General features: G+C 35.9%; 1 protein-coding gene across 1 annotated transcript in view; it reads right to left on the bottom strand.

The window, feature by feature from the left end:
- Positions 1 to 25,955, bottom strand: part of SEC23A (Sec23 homolog A, COPII coat complex component) — a 65,979-nt gene that overhangs the window by 20,915 nt on the left and 19,109 nt on the right. Inside the window, exons 4-13 of the mRNA XM_036749419.1 lie at positions 25,170 to 25,256; positions 24,175 to 24,411; positions 20,171 to 20,250; positions 18,991 to 19,135; positions 17,405 to 17,563; positions 15,049 to 15,164; positions 10,311 to 10,434; positions 7,048 to 7,128; positions 5,231 to 5,320; positions 2,422 to 2,528 (exon numbers count right to left, since the gene is read on the bottom strand). Coding sequence (XP_036605314.1) covers positions 2,422 to 2,528; positions 5,231 to 5,320; positions 7,048 to 7,128; positions 10,311 to 10,434; positions 15,049 to 15,164; positions 17,405 to 17,563; positions 18,991 to 19,135; positions 20,171 to 20,250; positions 24,175 to 24,411; positions 25,170 to 25,256 — 1,226 coding nt within the window. The remainder of the gene's footprint in view (positions 1 to 2,421; positions 2,529 to 5,230; positions 5,321 to 7,047; positions 7,129 to 10,310; positions 10,435 to 15,048; positions 15,165 to 17,404; positions 17,564 to 18,990; positions 19,136 to 20,170; positions 20,251 to 24,174; positions 24,412 to 25,169; positions 25,257 to 25,955) is intronic.

The raw sequence follows: 25,955 nt of genomic DNA, 5'->3' as shown, positions 1-25,955 counted from the left end.
GCTGTCCCCAGGACTGGCCCAGAATTCTCTTCTTTCTCATCTCCACTTCCTAGCTTTCCTGGCTTCCTTCAAGAGTCAGTTAAAGTCCCATCTTCTGCAAGAAGCCTTCGCTGGTCCTCTTTAATCATGGTGCCTTCCCTCCGAGACTATATCCAACTTGGAGCCAGAGGATCAAGAATAATTTTGAAAACCAAGAAAAAAAAGATCCAGAAGAGATGAAAGTGTCAGGAGACTGGAGGACAATAGAATGTCACACAGAGGAAAGAGGAAAGAATGGCTACTGAACACAATCTATCATGTATTAAATTATTTCATATTTATTTATATTTAATTTCTTTATATTTTATACATTCTTATATACATCCTTGTTGTTTCTTCCATTGGTATATAAGCTCTTTATGAGCAGGGATTGTTTCATTAATCATATTTATATGTCTACCTTCTAGCAGTGTCTGGCACATAGGAAGTTGTAGTAGCAATGAGATTTGAAGATCTTTCCCACCCATTAATAGGCCATGTGACCTGCTTACATCACAGGAAGCCTGAGTCACATGTGGTGGGAGGAGACTCCTGAGAGGAAAAGGAAGTTATGTCACAGGAAATGCTGAGGGAGAGAGAAAGATGTTATGGCTATTAATGGCTGCTAATGGCCGCTGCCCTGATTGTTAGACCTGAACAGGCTGACTTAGCTGTACTGTGAGAGTTTGTTTTGGGGAAGACCCCAGCAGGGGGTCAGAGAGGTTTTGGGATGCTGAGGCTCCAGGCTGTTATATGGTGTTTTAAGTTCCTTGTTGTTGTGATAAAGTGGGATGACTGGCTGTGGGAGCTGAACGTTTGGTTACGGGATATGGTTTTCTGGTGTCTGAATAAATGTTATACTTCTTTTACCTTCTTTATGGAGAGTCTCTCATACCTTGTGATACAGAACTACACAGGCATATTCACGATTATCGTTGACATTGTGTTTGTTGCCTTACTGTTACATAAGTGTGTAATACTTGTTGATTGATTTCAACACACCATTAGCTGGATATGCTAAATATTTTATTAATAGAATTATCAAATTATCAAACAGACAGGAGAATGTTAAAAACTATATTTGATAAACAGATGAAGAGAAATTAACAGAAAAAGTAGGGAAAATGTATGTATGTATATAATACATTATATACATATTTTTTTTTCAAATTCAAATAAAGCATGAACCAAAAAAGTGACTTTGTCCTAGGATACCAAGAAGCTCCATCAACGCAACGTGGCAAAAATGTTAAACGCGTTTACGGATGAAGCAAAAAGTCATCAAGAAAACAAATACAATTAAAAATGTGGACTTAAATAGAGACAAAAAATGCTATGTTCAATAATGAATGCATGGGTTAAAGACCATCCTATATAAGTAATTCAAAATTTATTTAAAATGATGAAGAGCAGTGTGATTGCACAGAAGCAAACTAGTTCATTCAGGTTCCAGTCTTGCCTCTGACATAAAACCTTATCTGTGACCTTAAGCAAGCTAGAAACACCAGTTACTCCAACTTCCTCATTCCATGGAGGAGGAAACTGAGGCCCAGAGAGACCGAGTCCAAATCTTCCCAGGTTATAGAAAGTGCCATCATTATTATTGCTAGCATTTACAACAGAACTTTGTGGTTTCCAAAGTGCAAAGGAATCTTGTTTTATCTTCATGACAACCCTAGGAGATGGGTGCTACTCTTGTCCCATTATACGGATGAGGAAACTGAAGCAGAGAGCAGTTAAATGACTTGCCTAGGGTCACAAAGCTTGTGTCTGAGGCCAGATTTGAACTTAGGACTTTCTGACCCAGGTCCGAGTCTCTATCCACTGTGCCACCTAGCTGTCTCACAGACACTGAGCTGACAACCCTGAAGCCAAATCCAACAACATTATGCTGCTTAGTTCTAACGTCATGCATGAAGTAAGAGAACAAGGATTCAAATCCAGGTCCTTAACTTGAAGTTTAGAATTCTTTCCACATTGAAATTTATGGGATATAATCAGCATGCACTTTCTAAATTCTACCCTGTAACTTTTCCTCTAATTTTTTTAGGTGTGTTACCTATGAATTAAAGGCTTCTCAAGACAGAGACCACACTTCTTTTTTTAGTTAAAAAAATTACAAATATAAAAAGCATCTTTCTATATTACAATTTCAAGTCCATTTTACATTTTCTTCTCCAAGAAAGGAAGAAAAAAGTATTTGCATTTCAATTTAAATTGATAGAGTGCTCACTGGAGTTCTTTCTAATAGGCAATCTTATCATGTCAGCTGTTTGTCAAAAAAAACTGTTAATTCCAGGCCTGGTCATCAAAGCATGGAAAGTCAGCTTGGAGACATGCATGATCAACATATTAATTTAGGCTATTAAGTTAAATCTCTCAAAAAAAAAGAACCCAACTTACTTCCTAGCCACTGTGGTTACTCTGATACGTCTCTGCCCACTTGAATGCTGGTACTGAGTCACAAACTGGATAGCACCACGTCCACCTTGAGGAATTGGAGCATTATGCTAAATTTAAAAAGAGTAAAAATTGAACAAAAGTTGAATAAAAAAACTGTCAACCACAAAATCCTACTACTACCAAAATTCATTCTAAATTGAACCTGTAGTATGTCATACTGCAGGGCCAACAAAATGAAGCCGGACATTTGAATGTATATAAGAGGAATGAACAGGTGAGGAAAAGGGAAGAAGAAATGATAAAGGGCAAAAGAAAGCCATCAAAGCGAATTCAATAGAATGTACAATATAAATCAGGTAAGGGGAGACTAAAAAAAATAAAGGGTAGAAAAGACAGAGATGAAGAAGATAAGAAAAAGAGAGCAAGAAGAATGGGAAGGCAAATACAGTCAGGACAGACTGGTGTTCAGGAATAGATAAAAGTTCTAATGCAGAAGAATGGACTGGGAGAGGCCCAACCACGAAGACTTTGCCAATGCTCTGCTAATAAAAAAGGAGAAAGAAGCTTTGTAAATAAATACATGTCCTATATGAAAACTACCAAAGAGATAAAAAAATACCATATATATACAGATAGATATGGATAAAAATATTATACACACAGACACATATACTGCTTTGTTGATTACATATACTTAATCAACAAAGCAGTATCAGTATACATGTATATCAGTGTGTGTAGATATATGTACATATATATGTCACATGTATATACTGATACTGCTTGTTAATTATATATATATTTAAGCAAAAAAGCAGGTATCAATATATACAACATATGACATGTAATATTAACATTTAAGTTCTTAAAGGACAGGAATCATTGAGTAAATGTACATTCAATTAACAGCAACTAAAAGTAGAAATTTTCTACAATAATAATTAACATTCTTGTAAATAAGTTCATAAAATTAAATGGCCGTCAAGTCAAGTAGTATTAGGATAAGAGAGTATCATTTTCTACAAGTCATCTACAATAAATCATTATGAACTTAAAAAAAACCTACTTATTTTCTATAAATAGTAATAGCAGATATTCACATACCACTTTAAGGTTTTCAAAACACTTTATACATATTACCTCATCTGAACTCCACAACAACCCTGGAGAAGAGAGGTTCTACAGATGCTAGAGAAGAAAAGTTTTGATTATTGTGTACATCAACAAGACTTATTCAAAGTTTTCTCAGTTACAATCTTTCAGAGTTTACTAGAATAGTCATTCAGACTCCCCCATGCCTCCATGAGGCATAAGAGTAGGACATCAGTAGAGACATAATAAAGTCAAACTGTAAAATAGAAGATACGTATGCATTTTAAACAAAAGTGAAAAAATGGAAACGTTCATCTTACTTGAATCTACCAATTCAAAATGGGAAAAATAAACACAAAACAAATAGCCCATTCAAAAAGAGGCTAAAAATTCTAAAACGAAATGTTTGAGACAAAAAAAAAGTGCCCACTAAATTCTGAAGATACTACACAGATGACTTTAAATGAAAACTAATTATAGTCATCTCCCAAAAGGATCTTGCATAATTCAGCCACTTGATCTGGAGACTATATGGTAGTTTGAATGCCATAGTATCCTAAGTTCAAGGGCATCAGCACTAAATGAGTCTTCAAAGAAGAAATGACATGTCTTTCAAGAGGTTTCTTCAGAGAGAAAGGGAATAACATGTAAAGAGCATTAACAAGATTCAGAAGACCTAAAATCCTAGGGCCAGCCCCACTCCTCACTGCATAACCTTGGACAATCATTTCATTCCTCTCAGTGCTAATTTCCTATTTGTAAAATGAAGACAAACAGAGCCACCCTGCCAACCTCACAAGACAGCTGTGGAAAGATCAAATACAATAATTCGTGTTTAAGTGCTCCGAAAAGTATGTGAACAGCATTTGGTTACATTATGGTGATGATCTTTATCATCATCATTAATATCCTAAGTAGCCATATTACTAATGTCTACACTGACACTTAAATTTCTAAGGAAAACTAAACTTACAGCTAAATCTAAGTACATTAATTCATAGGAGGAAGAAAGGAGGCTGACTTGCATTTTAGAAATTGTACAGCACTTTGAACAATCTTAATCTGCTTCCTGATACAAAAACTCTTTTTTAACACTCCATGAATCACAGACAACTATAATCTCCAAAGAGTAATAACTTTAGGAGACCCAGAGGGCAATAGAGACACGAATGATGAGCATTACCAATGATGGTTTCTGAACAAGAAGTACTACATTGATGGTACTCACAGAATGTTACAAGTCCTACAGGAAAGCCTCCCGTATATTAGCTAGATCCTCTGCAGAAGATTTAGGGAGAGACATAGACGAGAATTACATAGGCAAGAATGGGTTGCAATCTGCCTCAGTGGAGGAAGGAACTACTGTGACAGTTCACAGATATGCTCTATCAAAAGATTCCTTTAATAGGAATTTAGAAAGGTCCAAGAATCACAAAATCATAAACTGCCATTTAGAATGGGAAGGATCTTCAAAAATTACTAGTCCGATTTTCTTGAAGAGCTATTTTTGGTATGTAAACTAAGTCTTTTGTAAAGATTAATGAGCTATGTAAATTAAAATTATGAATATTATGACTAAATTACATGAGAAAACGAAGGCTCATAAAAGAAAGATGGCTTGTCATATAACTCCATTATTCACCATAGGGAAGAAAATATCAAAAGTTTAGAACCTTATCAGGCATCATTTTGACAGTGGGGTTACAAAAATTCATACCTGGTTGACAACTTCAAAATACAGAGCTAAAGTTGTATTAGGATTGAGTCCACATATTTTCCACTGGCAGGTGCCACCTGTTCCTATTTCCTAAAAGTATAAAAAGCAATAAGTTTAAAAATAAGAATAAACAAATATTATGTAGCAATAAAGTACATACTAAGCCATAACATAAGCACAAAAATCCAAAGAAAAAAATGTAATATATAATTCCTTCTAGAAAATTATGACAAACATAAAATGCTTGGAATTCAGTAGATTAAACTCTACTGCACTCAGTTAATTATAAAACAAGTAAAATAGTTCTCACACGGTAAACCTGAAAAATGTTTCAGAATTATAAATAACGAGAAGTTTATAAGAAGAATTCACACACAACCTTCAAAATACTTTATTTCAAAAACTTGAGCAAAAACACTGCCAACTCCATATTGCAGAAACTAGGTACAACATATTCAGATACTGTAATGACAGTATGTAGTAACGTGTATTTTAGAGGTAAGTAACAACCATGGCAACCTCTACAAGAACTACTGGCATAACATGTGTTCCAATATGTTCTTTGCAAGCAACATTTCAAAGAGCAATTATAACTATTCTTTTATAAAAAATAAAATGTTTAACCCTAAACGGTCTAGTACTTAAGGAACATCTAGATATCTAGACGAACTAGAATAGGAACACATAATATGGTGAGTCTGACTTTCAGGAGAAACGTTGGCACTCTGCTCAAAAAGGGAACTGATAGTTTCAAGGTCTTGACATACAGTTTGACTTGAACTAACTTGGAGATCGCTCAGTTACAGGCCTTCCCTAATTCCCAAAATTGTTAATGTTCTCTCTCTTCCCAAATTACATTCTGTGTAAATGCTGTACCTCTCAATACAATGTAAGGTCCCTGAAGGCATGCACCATTTTTGTATCCCCAATGTTTAGTACAAGGCCCTGCACAGAGCAGGTGCTTGATGAAGTTTTGTTAAATTCAATGTAAAACTTAATGCCTGATTCCAATTATTCAGAAACTGATTATGTACTCTGAAGCTGTTTCTCCTCTTCTGTCTGACTTAAGCCATTTTACTGTTCTTTAGTACCTCTACTAGAAAATGGGAAAGGAAAATGAAAAAAGATAAAATTCAAATTTATCAAACTTGGCTAAGTTGATATAGTCCTGAAAACAGCTGGGTAAGGAATCAAAACTTATTTAAAATTAGTTTTATGCTGACTGTGAATTTAAATTATGTCAATTAAGGGTCAACAACATTTTAAAAGTGGGATAACAAGTTGGCAATTCTATTCTTCAGGCATGTTGAAGTGATCTTCAAAAGGAGTGTGATAACTAAACACTCATTCTTCCAGAGGAAGAAGCAAAAACAGAGGTAAACATATTCACAAGGATCATAAGAGCATAGATGGAAAGGGATAAGGGTCTCAAGAAGTCATCTAGTCCAGCCCGCTCATTTTACAAAGAAGGAAACTGAGTCCCAGAAAGGTTAAGTGACTTGTCCAAGGACAGGCAAGTAAGAGACAGAGCTGAGATTTAAACCCAGGTCCCCTAACTTCAAATTCAGCTCTCTTTTCACTATAATGAATAAGAAAATTCTTGCTCTTCTTATACTTCCAGAATCTATGACATTAATACCTATTGCAGGTGGACAGAAGAAGGTATCTATCTATATGTCATATAAGTATGTTCCACTGCACTTGGTACAAAATGTGCAATAGTCACCTCACAAGGCCCAAAGAGAAAACCTCTAACCTTCGCTATATTAGTTAGGGCCCAAGAGTTAGTTGTGTTTTCTATTTCAAAGCTAACTTACATTTTCTGACACACAGGGTCCTTTAGAATTGAGAGACACACAGGGTCCAATTGCTCCTGAAATCTTTATTTCTCTCGAGGTCTGCATAAAAGCAAATGACATGTTGAGGTATGGTTAATATTAAACAATATTTAAGTTCTTTATTTTACTCTGAGAAGAAAAGATAACATGCTCATATTCAAGAAAGTTATCAACTGTCACCTCTATGCAAAGGATTCTAAATCTATATCTCTGGCTCAACTTCTCCAGTCCTGCATTTATAACTGCCTACTGGATATCACCATCGGAATGCACTGCTGACATGATTCACAATATGTCCCAAACCAAATATAAAAGCATTATACCTCAAATCTGCCCTTCTTCCTAACTTTCCTCTTTCTATTGGTGGTGCCACTGTTCTACTAGGGAAATAGGCCTGAAACCTAAGTACTTCTGAGTATTCTTTCCTTCACCCCTTTATCACTCCAAATCAGTTAAGTAATGAATCCTATTAATTCTATCTCTAAAATAGCTCTTACATCTGGCCGTTCCTCTCTACCACCATAGCCAAGGCCCTGGGTCTCATTAGCTCCTATTAGAACATCTGTAATAGCCTCCTAATGAGATTCTCTCCCTACAGCCTCTCTCCTCGCATGCAGCCTTCACAAAGCTGCCAGCCATCTTCCTCTCCCAATTCTCTTCTTAACTGTCAAACTGGTCCTTCCCAGTTTCCTTTACAGAATCATCATCTTTGTCACTATACGTGGATGAGACCCTCTAACTTAGAGCTTAGAATTCAGTCCAGGCCCCACTTATCTTTCCTCTCTACACTCTTATCACCATTCATGGACTCAATGGTCACCTACCCATCTGTAGGTTATTCCCATATACAACCTTGGTCTCTCCCATGGATTCCAGTCCCATACCACCAGTCACACACTTGAACTTTCAACTACATGTCCAATAAGCACCTCAAATTTAGCAAGTCTAAAATATAATCTATTACATTTCCCCAAAAGTCCCACCCTCTTCCTAACTTCTCGATTTTTGTTGAGGGTACCACCACCTTTTTAATCACCCAAGTTGGCAACCTCATCATCATCCCTGATTGATTCCACGCTCTCCCCTACCCCTCACATCCAATCAGTTGTCACATCTTATTAACTTTGCACTCACAATATATCTCTCATCTGTTCCCAAGTTTTGGGTATAATGCTGTTATTTTTAGCTTAGGACATTCAAATCATGTTAGCAGTTCATTCAGGCGGAGATGTCCAGTAGAGCTCAGGGAAGAAGGGCCTTCACCACTCTAGTTCAGGCTCTGATCACCTCTCACCTTGACTACTGCAACAGCCTCCTAACTGGATTCCCTTCTCCAAGCCTTCTTGCACATATCTAGCTGCCAAATTTATATTTATCGACCACGTCACTCTTGCGCATGAGAAATTCCCATGGCACACTCTGGCCTCTAGGATCAATAGAAATTCTTGTATTGGGCTTAAAGCCCTTCAAAATCTGGCTCCAGCCTGCATTTCCAACCCTAATACATATTACTCTTTTTCACAAACTCTATATTCTGGCCAAAATGAACCGCCTGCTGTTCCCTTTACATTCTGTCCCTGTTGTCTCTGACTTTGGAATACACTATGCCCCTTCCTCCCGCTTCACATAGTCTGTAGCTTCCTTCAAAGTGCACCTTAAGGCCTATCTCCTCCAAGAAGCTTCTCCTAGAAATAGCTGCTAGGGCTCTCCCCCTAGAAAATATTCATATATATACACACACACATATACATACATACAAACATACATACACACACACACACACACACACACACACAGTATTTAATTATCTAGCACATGTTGTTTCCGCCAATAAAATATAAGCCCTTTAAGGACAGAAACTGTCTATGAATCTCAAGCACCTAGCACAAGACCTGCTGCATTGAATATGGGTTAAATTCTAATGTACAAACCTAATTACTTTACTCTCCTCATTAAACAATCAGAGGCAGCTCCTTATTACTTAGTAAATAAAATACAAACCTCTTAACCTACTATTAGCTTTAATGTTTCTGTCCAGCATTATTTCAAACTATTTTGCCTTCGAATCATCTCCATTCCAGTGAAACCAAACTATTTGTTGTCCTGTCCTTATCCTAGTTTTTTCTCATTTTCATATATTTGTAATTACCGAATACAAGGACCCCAGAGTCCCACCTACTGAAATACTTCCTTCCTTTCAAGACCACACTCAGGAACTGCCTCTTCAGTTGAGCCTTCTATAACCTCTCCCAAACAAAAATGATTCCTCATGCTTTAAGTTTCTTATCTCATTACTTTGTTTCTCTTCTTCACTTATTAAATTCTAACTTGTATCACAGAGTTTTGCATATATGCCCTAATATTACTAGATGTTAGACTCCTTGACAACAGGGGCTGCGTCACTTACATCTTTATATCATGATCTCGGGCTACCCTAAAGACAGATGTAGCACAAAATTACAGAAATATCGCATCTTGAGTCTTGCATTTAGCTCAGGGGACCACAATTTAGGAAGGACATTAATAAATCAGAAAGGGTATCCAAATAGTATAGTGAAGGGCCTTGAGATCATTCCCTATGAGAGCTGTCTTTCATATGTATCTGAAGGACTATCATATGGAAGAGAAATTAGGCTTGCTCATCATGGCCCCACAGGGCAGAACTATAACAATGGATGAGAGTTACAGAGAAGCAGATTTGGGGTTGATACAAGGAAAAACTTCCTTAACATTTAATTCTGTTTTTAATGATGATAGATTTTTTGACAGTTTCTAAAAACTCTTTAGAGCTGTTCAACATTTGGAACTTTTTTCAAATTATATACTTTACCTTCTTTAATGACACTTTAAAAATAGTACAGTTATCCCTTCCACATCACAGGAGTTAGGTGTGTGGTGCCCCCACCATCTGGAAAATCCACAAGATTTTTTGGTCTTCCCTTCATACCAGAGAAGTCTGAATTAGTAAGGTATTAAAAGATAAAATGTTGATATTATACAACGCTATGCATATATTTATGCATTTCTGAGTTTCTAAACTTTTTCTGTGTTGTGTGGTGGCCTTCACATGTCATCTGCAGCTTCTGCAGAACTCCCAAAAAATTCCCATTGGATTTCTCGTGCCAACCCATGGTATATCAAAACCATGATGGGGAAAGTCATGATGTGGAAGGGATAACTGTATTAATCATGTTCCTTTCTTGGAGACATTTTGTATATATTTCTTCAGTTTTCATTCTTACCTTTATTTCTAGTGTGCCTCCAAAGCCCATTTTAAATTGTCCTTGCATATCTTTGGTAAAGACTCTCTGAAAGGTCTGCTTGAATAAGGAAGTATTGAAAGAATCTCCCATCACCATGTACCCTCTGAATGAAAAGACCAAAAAAGCACTGTAAGAAGCACATTTGCTGAAACAACATATGCCATAATTGAACGAAATGAGACAAGTTCAGGCTTCATCTCAAAAACACAAGATAATATTAAATTTCTATTCACAGACTTATACACTATTAAAGCCAAAAAGGACTTTAGATATTATCTAGCCTAAAGCTCCCATTTTACAGGTGAGGAAACTGAGATCCAGAGTCTTTTTATCCATTTCTAAAATAAGCTTAAAGAATATAGTCACCAAACAAATAAACGAGTCAGTCAATAAGCACCTTCTACATGACAGGCACTGAGCTAAGTGTAAACAAGGATTACATAATACACTAAGCAGATTTTTGTATGTAACTAGTTATTTACATGTTGTCTTCCCCACTTGCACATAGGAGGTCAAAGACCGTTTGCTGCTTTTACTTCTATTTCCAGCAGTTAGCAGAGTGCCTGGCACAAAACAAGTTCTTAATAAACGTTAATTAAATTGAACTGACCTACTGAAATTCCCATTCATTCCCATTAAGTTGGATAAACTAACCAAAAAGGAAAATGAGAGTTATTGGAGGGGCTGCAGGAAAATAGACACACTAATGCCCTTTTGGTGGAGCTATAAATGATACTGGCATTCTGGAAAGCTATTTAGAACTATACCCTAAAAGTCACTAAACTGTGCATACTCTTTGATCTAAAGATACCACTACTAGGCCTATACTCCAAAGAGATCAAAGAGAGAGGAAAGGGACCCATGTGCACAAAAAAAAAAATTTACAACAGCTTGCTTTGTTATAAGAAAATAACTAAAGGTGGGGGGGGGGGGCGGTGCCCATTAATTGGAGAATGAACAAATCATGGTAGAAAAATATAATGGAATATTCTCGGATTATGAGAAATAATGACAGGGATCATTTCAAAGAAATTTTGGAAGATTTTTGTGAATTGATGGAGAGTAAAGTCAGCAAAACACAGAGAAAAATTTATACAATGTCATCAACTTTGTAAAGAAAAGTAACCCTGAAAAACTTAAGAATTTTGACCAATGTGATGACCAATCACAACTCCAAAGGACAAATATGATGATGCACACTATCCTCTTCCTGTCAGAGGGTAAGGGACTCAAGGTGTCAAATCATACATACACACACATATGTATACATATATATAATATATATATACACATATATATGTGTGTACATATATACACACATATGTATATTGTATATGTATGTATATGCATATGTTTGAACATGACCAATGTGGAGATTAGTTTTGCTTGAATATGTATATTTGTTACAAATTTGTTATTCTTTTTTTCTGATGTGACAGGGAAAAGGGAGCTTAGCAATAAGGTTGCCAAAAAAGAAAAGAAAAAAGATCCATTTTTTAAAATGCAGATTAAGGAACAGAAGATTAGAAGTAAATATAGACAAACAGGAAAGCTTTGAAAGTTATATAATGATCTTCTATTCATCAATTTGTATACTACTACTAACAGAAGGATGTAGGATAAATACAAATAAGTTTATAATATCTAAGAATTGGCTTTACTGATGGGAAAAGGCTTAGTATTTCTAAGAGAGATGGAAAAAAATTCCAAAATAATAATGGTAAACACTGGATACTTAATGAAAAGAATTATCCAGTTCAGCTGGCTACTAGAAAGAAAATAATGCTTTATGTAAAGCTACTTTTAAATAAATGCAGAGCACAAGAGATATGCATATGTTACAGCTAAAAATATAGCAGTGAAGGAAAAACATTTAGCAAGTCCAAGAACCGTTTTCCTTTATAGACATCTACTGTCAAGGCTAACTGATTTAAGAGAAGATGCTGGCCTCGATTACTGATATTAATAAATGAAACCTGTATTTGAGATATCTAAGCAAAAAAAGGGGTGGGCCAGCCATATAAGGAGTTCAGGGATAACAGATGGTCAGCTCCATGGTAACAGATAAGCGTAGTTAGAATATAACAAGTCTTATATTTCACATTAATAAACCAGGCTGAACAAATGTAGCTAAATATCAACAAGTAAAAATCAATGCAGAATAAACAATTATTCCTGACAATACAAGGCTGACTAGGCAATTCATAATTTGCTAACTGCTCATCCCTTACTGTGACCATTAGCCAGCATTTGGTATTTAGTCAAAACATTAATTTCCTAACTATAATATTGTTTTATACGCAATTTCTCTTCTGATGTAGTTATAATCCCTAAAAAATTTCTGTTGCTTAAAAGTTTAGTATACCTCCAAATCATCTATCACTTTCTTCGTTTATAAAAGGGAGCAGAGTACTACTAGATAACCTCTAAGGTACCTTCCAAATCTAAATTCTATTGAGTCTATTACAAATGACTTCTATTTCATAACAATTTTAAAAATTGGACCTATAACACTTGTATTAAATGTGTAAACACTGATAAGGTATACAGTTAAATTTAAAACCATATGAATCTCTAAATTTTGTAATCTTTTCCAATAATAGCTATCCGTAGATAAGCCAAAACCTCTCTGATCCTCAGTATGCTCACCTGAAAAATAGGAACAACATCTATAATACTTTTATCAAAGAATTAAAGAGTAAATGACTTAAGTATGTGAAGTGCTTTATACACTTTCAAGTGCCACAAAAATGACAGCATAAATGGGTGTGACAAAGGTGGGGGAAAGGGAGAGGAGGAGATCACGATGATGAAAGCTAACATTTAGATAGTGATTTGTTGGCAAAGTACCTTACATATGTCATCTCCCTTACTCCTCGCAACAACCCAGTAAGGAAAGTGCCTTTACTATCACCTTTTTGCAGATGAAGAAGCTGAGGACGAGAGAAATTAAGTGACCTGCCCAAGGTCACACAACTACTAAGTGTTTGAGACAGGATTTTAACTCAGGCCCTCCCAACTCTAGGTGCAGCAGTTTATCCACAATGCCACTTGGCTGCCTGCAGATAAAGTGCTAACCTTAAAGCAGGAAGCCATGAAGACCTGAGTTCAAGTTTCTAACATAGACTGGCTGTGTGAACCTAGACAAATCACTTATCCTTAAGTGCTCAGGCAACTCTCTTGAGGTGTAAGATGCAGAGAAAATGACGATCTGCACTGGCGAAAGGAGTCTCCTATACCAACAAAACCATGAGTCTAAATCCCTATCTCTATCCCTATGACAAAAGCTATTCAGTTAAATGTTGTGGATAACACAAATACTGGTTATGTCAGCTCCCAGAATGCTGTAGTGCCTCCTAGACAAAATACATAAGCACTTTAAATAGTTTGGCCCAACCATCCACACAGGAATGGATGGAGAATATCTATTGAAAATTCATAATGAAATCCAGTCAGATGAACAATGTACAGAGCATATCCACCAACATATATAAATCCTGGCTAGACAACAAGTTAGGTGCCGAATTAACCAGGGAAAGGAGAGTAAGATGGGTTGCCTTCAGAAGATCACAAAATGGTTTCCAATCTCTATTAAGTATTACTGTAAGGCTACAAATCATGAAACCATACAATACCCAAAGAACTAATAGAAAATATCACACAGGAACAATGGAGAGGTACACAATGGATGTAAACAGATTGCAAAACATAACAAATAAAGAAATACAAAGAAAAACAAGAGAAAAGAATGCTGTCAAAGAAACGTATAACAAAAAAAAAATATAAGCGGGTCACATGGCAAAGACAAGCAATAACTAATGGTTTGTCTGTGTGCTCTACTGGTATCCTTGAGATGTCAGGAGAAAATAGGGAAGCCCCCAAGCATGTTGGATAGACTCCTGTCACACAAGCCTTGAGTCACATAAAATAGGCTGGTTAAAATTTATTTCAACCTACACCACTGGAGGGAACATCCGTATCAATGAAATCACAAATTCATTTAAGTACTTGATTATAAACAGCTAACAATGAACAACCATCAAAATAGCATAAGATTTTTTCAACTAGAAGAGAACCGAGAAATCAACATTTTAATGATGATGAGGAAATTAAGGCCCAGAAAGGTTGAAAGTCAACTGTCGAACATCAGCACATTGTAGTAAATATTCTGACAGCTAGAGTGTGACAGATTAAGCCAAATTTTGAAAGAGTTATCTCTCAGAATTATTAAGAAAATAATTACACAAAGTAAAATGACAAATATATAGCTCAATAGATATTACTTTTACCATTTTGTTGTCCTAGGGAAGCAATTTCTGTTTAGTTAATATTAGTTTTCTTATTTTTAATTTAAATGTTTATATTTTTATTACAAAACATAAGTACATAAAATCCTGATCCAATAACATCAAATATTATTAATCTAACACTACTGTACCCAACTGTTTCTATGTCTAGGTTATATATATTCAAAGTTACTTAGTTATCACTGCCAAAAAACTGAAACCCACTTATAATAGCTGATAATAGAAAAACTGGAGTATGAAGGTAAAACTCTTAGCTGGGATTCAGGTTAAGAATTGTCTGAAAAATCAAATATAATAAATGGCAGAAAGATCAAAATGAGTTTTTCCCCAAAATAGTTCGAGAACTTGTTCTTTTAGCTCACTTCTGTATTTCAAGAGCCTACAGTGGGTCTCGGATTCTAGATACATACCCAGTGAGGTTAGGACAGCATTTCATCTCCAAAAGACCAGTCTGATCCAATGCACATGCATAAATATCAATGACATGACCTGTTGTAGCAGCTCGATTAGCCAATGCTTCAAAATGCTAAAGACAAAATTTTTAAAAAATTAAATCAAAATAGTATATACACTTGACATTCATAGGTATGTGTATGTATTATAGCCAGGTCAAAATGTTGATAGTGTGACATGGAGCAAAAGCATTGGATTTGGAGTCAGAGAACCTAGGTTCACAAAATACGTCTGTCACTTAGTACCTATGGGACCTTGAACAAATCATTTAATTTTTCTGGGCCCTTGTTTCCAACACGTAAAATGAGCAGGCTAGATTAGGTGACCTCTAAGGTCCTTACTAGCTTTAAATTTATGATTTTATGAAAACTCAGGCAAGCTGTCAAGGATTTGTGTTTTGCACTTAATGTAGTTTTTACCTCCATGAATGTCTTATAAAATAATATGATAATTTCTGTAGTTCTGATTTACCCTTCACGTAGAGTTTTCCATGATGCTATCTGAATGGTGAAGCCAAAAAAAGCCTTGAATAAAAGACCTGAATTTTAGTCCCAGCTCTGTTTGTTTCCTCATACATAAAATGAGCCTGAACTAGATCTGTGAGATCCCTTTTGGCCTAAAGATTCTAAATCATAACTGGAGGGAACCCAGGGATTGACACAGGTCTAAAGGGAAGCAGCTAGGTGGCACAGAGGACAGAGTACCAGGCCTGGAGTCAGGAGGCCTCACCTTGGTGATTTCAAATCCTGTCTCAGACACTTACTAGCTTTGTCACCCTGAACAAGTCACTTAACCCTATTTGTTCAATTTTCTCATCTATAAACGACCTGGAGAAGGAATTGGGTCACTTAGAGTCAGACACAACTGAAAAACGACTGAACAGCAAAGGGAAACAAAAGAGCTGGTATTTTAAGTCACAGCAGAAAGCAACTAAGACTGTGTCTGCATGATAACTAGTCCATTCTACCTGCAGCAAAGTAGAAATGATGATAACTGGATGTTCTAAAAATCAGGAGATCCAATGAGAAGCAAAAGAGTTACCAAAAAACAGTTGTCAGAAACAAGAGGGACATTCCAAGGGGGAAATGTGGTACGAGACAGGTTCTAGAGAGGAGAAGGCAGATGAAACAGGCTCGGACATGGTCAGAGGCAAATGAAAATGATGAAGTTCTGCAGGTAAAAAGAGCTTCCCATCCTTCTCATTTCTCTTAAAGGGACTTACTTCCCAGACAGTATCTGATACTAGGGGAATGAGAAAATAATTTTTCATGCGTTTAATCCTTTCTAATATACTCAAAAGGTAAAGTGAAATTGGAAGATGAGCTAAATACAGCTTTTTTTGGTTTAAAATAAAGTATTTTCTACTCCATCTCTAAGTGTTTCCATTAGAAGAAACTGCTAATGAATCTTAATAGTAACTAAAGACATACTATAATATAATAGAGATAACATTTTTCTGTGGCATACTCTCCACCATCAGATTGCTACTAACATAAAGAAAAATACCATTATTATAAGTTATAGAAATACAACTAAGCACTCTAAAGGATTTGATAAACTTAAAATTTTATGTTAGCAACATTAATATACACTGGTGTGAAATACAAAAGGTATAAAGATTTTGAATTTCTAACTTCTACTTAAATAATCATATAATAAGCATACAGTAATATACATGTATACACATTATTATGGATATTATTTTAAAATGTGAAATTAAATATTAATTTTCCTCTCTACATTCTGTCATGGCAACACTAGAAAAACTATTCCCTCTCCTTCCAGTTAAAATAATCATCAAATTTAGAAGCAAGAAGTCTAATGCCGATATTTTCCTAGATTCCAATGAACATCTAAGGAAAAAAAAGTATGAGATAATGATTGTAAAACACTTAGCACAGTGCTTGGCACTTAATAAGTACTATATAAATGTTAGCCATTATTATTCTACTCTTTATGCCACTTTTTCATGTGCTCCTGATGGAGACAGGTGGCATATCTTTAAATGACTGTCTAAGGACCAGCCTTCTCTCTGTGTAAAATATATCCATTTGATTGTTTTAGAGAAAGTTGCAAAGACAAACTTTTCTGATCTTGTCGAGTCTAAGCACTCAAGTTTCAGAAAAAAGAAAAATCAGCAAATTCCAATTAACTAAGATTGCTCATTTACTTAATCTCTTTTTTTTACTGATATACTGTCTCCCAAATCAACCCATATCTATACAAATTCAAATATAAAGCTATGTGTCAAATTTGGAGGAAAAAACCATAAAATATTTCCATTAAGTAAAATTAATAAAAACCAAAACTTACTTTAGTTCCTTTTTTAACATATTTGGCATTGTCTTTTTCAATGTCATGCCAAGATCTTATAGGCGTCTTTAGCTCATCTCCAACCACCATTCCAGGCCCCTGAGTAGCTGGACCACCAATGAACATCATAATACGAGCACCAGTGTTTGGGAAAGTGCACTGTTAGAAGAAAGCAAAATATCAAAAATAGTTTAATAAAAAAAATAAAATAATACTTCAAGGATAATAATAATTTTTTAAAAAACCAACAATAAAAGACTTCAGAACTCTAACCAATACAAAGACCAGCAATGACTTCAGAAGACTGATGGTGAGGCATGCCTATTGCCTCTCAAGAGACAAGGGACAGATCAGCAGTACAAAATGAAGCATATATTTTCAGCCACAGCCAACATGTTGATTGGTTTGCTTGACTACACTTATGTGTTGCAAGAGGGGCTCCCTGAGGGAATAGAGGGATAGGATCAGTGAGTAGTGACAATAATAAATTACACAAGTAAAAATAAATCAAGGGTCAATGATTTTATCATTATAGATACTCTCTCCATTGTCAAAGTTCAAAATACCTCTATAATTTAGAAACTTGTATTCATGAGCTGCTGTGGCCAAAAAAATTCATTACTAGTAATGGTAATCTTCTCTGACCTTAGCCCAGTTGACTTTCAGACAACAGGCCTGAAAGACTAGGTTACTATGTACTTTCCAGACTTTCCAGGCTGGTAGACCTTGTCACGTCAAGAGCCTTAGGCTAAGCTGACATGGCCTTCAAGAACAGTTTCACTTTCATCCCACAAAAAGCCACTGGAATAAGATTTCAATGGAAGAAAGAAAACATATATAAATAAAAAGATTTATAGATGTTCAAATTAATTGACGCCAAAAGAAATAATTTCTTTTTTTACATCTAAAATGCTACAAATCAAGCTTCCAAAAATTCAGTTCTAAAAAGGAAACAAACCCAAGTATTTCCTTTTCAAAAAAACACCTACCATAAAAGAAAAAATAGTCTCAACTTTTAAAATCTGCAAATATAAATGTAATCCCCATAAATAAGCATTCTTCCTTGTCATCTAACTCTTATGCTGGCAGTAAAAAGGGAGAGATGACAGAGAGGTTACTTCATATATTAAAAAGTTTTAAGATACAAACTTACAGAACAAAATAAGCAGAATCAGGAGAACAATTTTTACATGGCGACCACAGTAATGTAAAGGAAAACAACAATGAAAGACTTCAGAACTCTGATGTATGTTTTGGTTTGGTTTTTTGGCTCTGTGTTGGGTTTTTTTTTTGCTTAATAATACCTATTTGTTACAAGTGATACTACTATTAGGAATAAGAGGAGAGAATCATTGAGACTTTTTTTTAATTCTTTTTTTTAGGGGAGAAGGCAGGGCAATTTGGGATTAAGTGACTTGCCCAAGGTCACACAGCTAGTAAGTGTGTCAAGTGTCTGAGGCCGAATTTGAACTCAGGTCCTCCTGAGTCCAGGGCCAGTGCTCTACTAGCTACCCCAGAGTCATCGAGACTTGAGAATGACATAAAAAAAGAAAAAGCATCAACAGGAAAAAAGGTATAATCATTACCTCAAGCAGTCCTACAGCTATGGAAAGAGCCACCCCTGAAGAACGCAAAGGTCTCTTGCCCTGGGGCACAGGCCAAGGGTCTCGCTGGAGTTCTCCCAGAAGGTCTGTAAGATTCATGTCTATTTTCTGTACTGGCTGTAAAAATCTGCAAAAGAAAATTAAATAAAAATGAACTCTGTTTAATTTTTTTCCAACACCCACCCTAAAAAATAGATTGGTTTGTAAAACATATCTTAGTAGACTAGACACAAAATTCATGATCTAAACACTACACACTTCAGGGCTTAATCTCCCACTTTCCTATTAAGTGAAACATGGCACTGTTAGTTTCCCTTTGATATTTTTATAGGGAAAGAGCAGAAACTAGCAATGTATAGAAGTCAAATTCAGTACCCTTTTCCTCTTACTTACATCAAAAAAATTCTTACAAAAGACAAACTAATGCCCTTGAAAATATATAACATGCATGTATGTCAAAAATTCTTTATAATAAAACGTAATAAGCACTATGCATATACACAAAGTCAGGCATCAAACATCAGGCAATTCAATCACACCTTTACTGAGCACCTGCTAAGCAAGGAGTGAGATAAACAGATGAACAACAGGGCAGTCCTACATTCAACGAACTAACAACAATCTATTCGGGAGGTTATATGTTCACATAGAAGCAGAAGTGTGAAAATGCACTGGAGAGTTCAAAGGTAGAAAATATCACTTCTGAGACAGGACAGAGGAAGGGAAAGTGGATTAGAGAAACCTTTGCAGAGAAATATACTGTAGAGACAGAATTGCTAAAACTTGGTAACTAACTGATCTGGGGGGAAAGTAAGCATAAATATCATATAAAGATTAGTCACCAGAAGAATCTAAGTCAGAAGAAATAAGAGATAAAGGGTAGGAGGTGGGGGGAGGAGGTAGATGTGATATTTAGTTCAACTTTGGACCTATGCAGTCTGAAGTGCCAGTTGAGACTTTGTACTACTACTGGTCAGTAATGATTTAAAATACCGATTTGGAACCCAGTAAAGAGCTCTGACCTGAAAATAAAGAGTTAGCAATTAAAGAAGTATACCTTTTCCTTTGAATCACTCTTCCTAGAACCTCAAATCCTTTAAATTCAAGGAAAAAATAAAATGGTCATCCATATCAAATTCTCTGGGCTATATTCAATTATTACCTGTTTGATGGAGGTGGTTGCTGCACCTGAGGACCACGAGCTGCCTGGGTAATGGGTACTTTAGAGAGTCCCAACATCTCCTGTTGTAGAGGTGAAATCATTCATAAAGGTGAAATCCATATGATGAATCATAAAAGACAATTATATCTCATAACTAGTTAAAACAAATTACGGTGCAACTTATGCCAACATCTTGCCTTCTTCCAAAAACACTGAAGAAATCCATTCGTCATATAGAATTCTTAGTTTTGCTTTTCATTTACCATGTAAAATGCTTCCTTTATTAGAGTTTTCCTGGATTTTTAACTACTTACTATTGAAGTAAAAGAAAAACACTATGAACTATATATGAAGTATATAATATATATGAAGTATGAAATAGGCAACAGATTCATGACTTCATCAATCTAGGGAATTCAAGTATAGAAATCCTTTTACTAGGGAAAAGTCCTAGGAAACTGTACAAAAAGGGATAAAAAGATTATTTGCCCAGGGTGGCAGCTAGGAAGTATCAAAAGTCAAGATCTGAACCCAGGCATTCCCAACATTAAGCCCAACAATCAGTCCACTATTCCATGCTGCCTCTGCACGAATGTATATATTATAGAAAACAAGTTTACTAACAGGAATTTCTAAAATGAAAAGAGGAATAAGGTGAGAATTTTTAAATGGAAAATATTAATGTGTGCTTAAAAATCCCAGCATTCAATTTGGCCAATTGGGAAAATCCCAACCCACCCATCTTTGGCTAACATCTTCTTTTGGGAAATCTCTAAATCTATAATAATATTTGACACTGGTTAGTATTTTGTTTGATTTATTCATTTCTCTGACTTTACTTCCTGAAATGCGGCTAGGAGTGGGATCATCACCCACTGCTTTAGAGTACTTTGGTCTCACTGAGGGCTTCCTGAGTTTTCGTGCTGGCCTGCCCCTGTCATGGTGAGGTCCACCTGGGCCTCTGAAGTTCAGAGTGTTGTGTATTCAGGACCCTCCATGGCATCTCAGTATAGAGTGTCAGGGATGTCACAGCCCCAGGGCCTGAGCTGTACTAATCTGAAAGCTGCTGTGATGTTTCCTATGGTTTCTAAGGTCCCTGTTCTGGGGCTTTCTGAGCTCTTGGGAGCTTTCCAAGCAATCTCCCCATTCTTGTTGCCTCCAGTTACAGAATTGTGCAGGCTATATGTGTTTCTGGTTCTGGGAGGTTACTGGTTTACCTACGCTGGTTTTGCTAGGAGGAGCTCTTTCCTAATACCTTTGGGCTTCTGGCTGACTTTCTATGCAGTTCTGAGGTGCAAGAAGTCACTTATTATAGTTTATCATTGGACTTCTTAATTGTTATTTAGTCTGGCACAAATTTCAGAGTTTTGCTGGAGTACATATGTGGGAGCTGACAGGAGGGAGGGGTGAGGTCAGCCTCGCCAGATTTCCTCAAGTCCATCCCTGTAACTTTCCAGGCTAAAATGACCCCCCCTGACTACCACCACAAGCCTTTATGTGTTGTTTTCACATTAGCACATAAGCTCATTGATGATAGGGACTATCTTTTGTATTTACAGCCTCAAGGTTGAGCACATAGTAAGTAGCTAATAAATGATTTTTTACCCATTCTTAGACCCCAAACATCCTCTCTATATATCCATTATGTTCCTAAGTTCATATTCCACTTCCTGCAATTCCATGAGTACCTAGGTCAGCTCTCTTAGACATCATGGAGCCAAAATGCCGATAATTTTACACTTTTTATTCTGTCTTTTTTTTATCAGTTAGATAATAATGGTTACATAAGAATATTACCTTTCTAAAAAATTTTTTAAAAAGAATATTACCTTCCAATTTATATATTTCATAATTCTGGATAAAGAAGAATTTGTAATTGGGAAAGGGACGGAAGAAGAGATTATAAAAAACAAAACAAACAAGCTCAATTATACAAAATTTAAAAGCTTCTGCACAAGTAAAATCAATGCAGCAAGAATGAGAATCAAAAATTGGGAGAAAAATTCTGCATTAAGATATTTCTGACAAAATCCTGACATTGTGCAATTTTTTAAAAAGTGACATCTAAAGTCTATTAAGAATTCATATAAATGGAAGAGACAAGCAGTCAAGGATATTTTAGCAGTTTTCAAAAGAAAAAGAAAATAATAACCATGCAAAAAATTGTTCAAAACCAATAATAATCAGAGAAACAAAGGTTAAAATGACCCCAAGTTATTATTTCATTTGCATCAAGCTAGTAGAAATGCTGACATTTGGGTCAATTTAATGTTGGAGTGATCGTAAGACAAAGTGGTTTTGTTGAATTGTTTCAGTCTTTTCTGACTCTCCATGACCCGACGGGGTTTTCAATGCAGGAATGGCTTGCTATTTCTTCCCCAGCTCATTTTACAGATGAGGACTGAGGCAAACAGGGTTAAGTGACTTGCCCAGGGTCACACAGCTAGTATATCTGAGGCTGGATTTGAATTCAGGCCCTCCTGACTCCAAAGTCAGCTCTCTCTCTATCCATGACGCCACATAGACATGTTAAGTTACTGCTGGAGGAGCTGTGAACTGATTCAACCATTCTGCAAAGCAATTTAGAACTATGCCAATAAGGTTATTTTATTCATATTCTCTAACCCAGAGATCGAAATATTGTGATTATGCCCCAAAGAGTGTGATAGCAAGAAAAAAATATCTATTATGACATGATAACAAAAAGCTGGAAATAAAATATGTGCTCAAATATTCAGAAATGAAAGAACTATGGTATGTGAATGTTATGGAGTATTACTCTGCCAAATGGAATGACAAATATAAAACATTTAGACACTCATGGGAAGACATGTATAAAACGATACAGAAAATAGAAAGCAGGGCCAAAAAACAATATATACAATGATAATATAAATACAGACACTACAAAGGAGCAACAAAACTCAGGTCAAATAAAAGAGAAAATACTAATGCCACGCTAGTAAAGTTACAAGCTCACGGCCTTCCTTCCCATTAATAATCAGTAAATTACAAAGAGAGAAAGTGCCATGTATCATTAGTTGAAATCATACTAGTAAGAGGTTTTACTTAACTATTTTCAAGGAAAGTACTGCATAAGGGGCCTGTCTAGGATTTTCTTGGAAAGGGTCTGCTGTGTCAAAATAAATTCATTAAAAATTAACCTTGCTGTTGGTTAAAAAAAAAAAGGCATCTGGTAGAGTTCCTTTCCATTGGTGGACAGAGTGTATGCTTCTTTATTTATAGAAAGATTATCAGTCATACATGATACATGATACAACTGAAATACTGATCACAGGATCGGACTGCCCATAAGTAAAGCACAGACTCAAAAATGGACTGGACCTGTAACTTTTTTGATATAAAGATAAGGAAACTTTCTCTACCAATGCAGGACTGGAACTTGGACCCGTACCAGGTTGCCTGCAGCACTGACAGGTCAAGTAGTTTATACAAGGTTACACAGCCAAGATGCGTCAGAGGCAGGACTCAGGACTCGAGCTCCGGGTCTTCCTAGTTCCAAGGCCAAACCCTCTGTCCATTGTGCAATGTTGATTCTTATTAGCAAAGTAGGAGGCTATTATTATTACTTATTATCATATTATTGACTTATATTATTAAACAATATGTTAATTTATATTATTAAATAATTACTGTTGCCTGATCAAAATTTTGAAGTTTGTAGTATTAGACTCAAACATCTAATTTTCATTCTAAACTTAAAATTTAAAAATATAAAATACTGCAACAGCAAATTTAAAATACTGGACAACTTAATTTACTAAACTTCAACATTTTGAAACTATTGAAATCAGGCAAATAGAGAGAAAAGACTAGAATGGAAATACACACATTAAAATGTTCATTATGTCATAATGACAATAACAGCCATCCCCTATAAAATCTTTTTCTGGAAAGTTATTTGAAGGAAGCATTTACATTTTACAGTAAGTGATCATCTTTGTTCCCATGCACACTTAGAATTTCCACCATTGCCTACTTACCTGCAATTGTTTTGCAGTTAAATCTTTTGTTCCTCTGAAAACATAGCTTTTTGAAATGCCCTCACAACCAAGCTCATGGACCTGCACCATTCTCCCAAAGGTAATTAGTCCGACCAAGGCTGTAGGTGGTAAAAGACTGAGTGACATCTGCATAGATTCTTTCAAAGCTTGTAAATCTTCATCTTCCATGCAAGTATCCACCACATACAGAAATATCAAAGGCATCTGAGGACCACGCTTTAAAAAGACAAATGATCAGAATGAGGGGAGGAAAGTATGTTGTTGCTTTTTTTTAAATGACTAGACTTTTTTCCCTTTGCAGAGATTTACACATTCTTCTTTATTTTCAAAGCATTAAAACTATGCCAGGATAGAACAGACTCAACTCAACCTCTTGAGCTCTCTGTAATATTCAGAAGTAAAACTATTATTTCTATGCCTTAAGTACTTGGGCAAATAAATACACACAGAAATTACAAAATTTCTGAGTTTTACAAGGGACCAATTTATAAACAGTTTAACTAGGTCATGTTTAACTATTAATTAAAATTAAAGATGCCAACCAGCATTTAAAAATCATTTTTTATGAATATGAGTAAACTGACATTTTAGTAACATGTCAAGATTATTAATGCTTTATTGGTCACATTCAGAAATCCAAAAATTAGATTTCGTCTTGTTACACTGACCTTAAAAGGTTCTGACTAAAATATTAACAAATTCAATTTGTGGGGGGTAAAGGATTATGATTTCACCAAGTGAAACATTAATTCATTCTAACAGCTATTTTGTAGTTATTGTAAAGGGAATTCATGTTTAGTTAGGGTTCAGATTAGATAACTGCTACAGCCCCCTCCAACAGATCCTGTATTTCTGTGAAGTCACTATGGGGTTCAAGGTTCTAATTTGCAAAATGAGGAATTTGGAAAACATGATGGGACTGGCTTTCCATCTCCAAATCTTATGATCCTAAAGTTGTGTCCTGATGGTCTTACCAATACTACATATTCGATGCTTGAAAATTGAGGTAAAAGTTCAGCAGGTTGATTGAGTTCAGATATGCCAGCATATGTAGGTGGAAACTAAAGGGAAGAAAAAAGCAAAATTTAGAACAGTGTTTTCCAAAAAAAAGAATTAAGAAACTGAAAAGATAAATGTTTTCCTGATTGTTTACTCAGAAAAGAACACCTCCTCGGATTTAAGCAAGCCATTGCCCATACCTAGAAGAAACTCCCTCCAGCTGTCTTTATTTAAATCTTCTCTTTCTTAAAAGTTCCAGCTCATGGCCTATATACCTCCGAAAACCTTCTCCTTAGCTAGAGGTGATTCTCCCCTGACCCCCACAACATAAGTCTCTTATTCTCTGTTCAACATTTATGCACTTGTCACATGTTCCTCTTTCCACACTGGAGGCTCCTTTGAGGGCAGGACCAGGCTTTACTTCATCTCTGCAGTACCAGGGCTTAGCACAGTACTATTCGACCAGGCCACAGAAGCCTAGCCAGTGGGAGCCTCTCGCCAGCTATTTGCCACCACTTGTATCTTATCACCAGGAGAAAACACTCCAAACTAGAGAGTGGATCCACTTAGCTCTAGGGCCAAGCCCTTTACATTTTCCTCCCCTTTAGGTTTGAGACTCTTCCCCCAAGAGCAGGGTCAGGTGCTTTGCACCCTCTGTAGATCTTTGTAGGAATAGCCAGCTTCCCATCTGGGAGGTGAAGGAAAGACCATTCTTCTTCATGGATCCTTTTCCCTCCCCTGTTTGGCAGAGATGTCAGGGC

The sequence above is a fragment of the Trichosurus vulpecula genome, chromosome 3 (genome assembly GCF_011100635.1).
Source record: "Trichosurus vulpecula isolate mTriVul1 chromosome 3, mTriVul1.pri, whole genome shotgun sequence".
In the NCBI taxonomy this organism is placed as follows: domain Eukaryota; kingdom Metazoa; phylum Chordata; class Mammalia; order Diprotodontia; family Phalangeridae; genus Trichosurus; species Trichosurus vulpecula.
The sequence above is the reverse complement of the archived record's forward strand: the minus strand, read 5'-3'. Positions and strand labels throughout refer to the sequence as shown.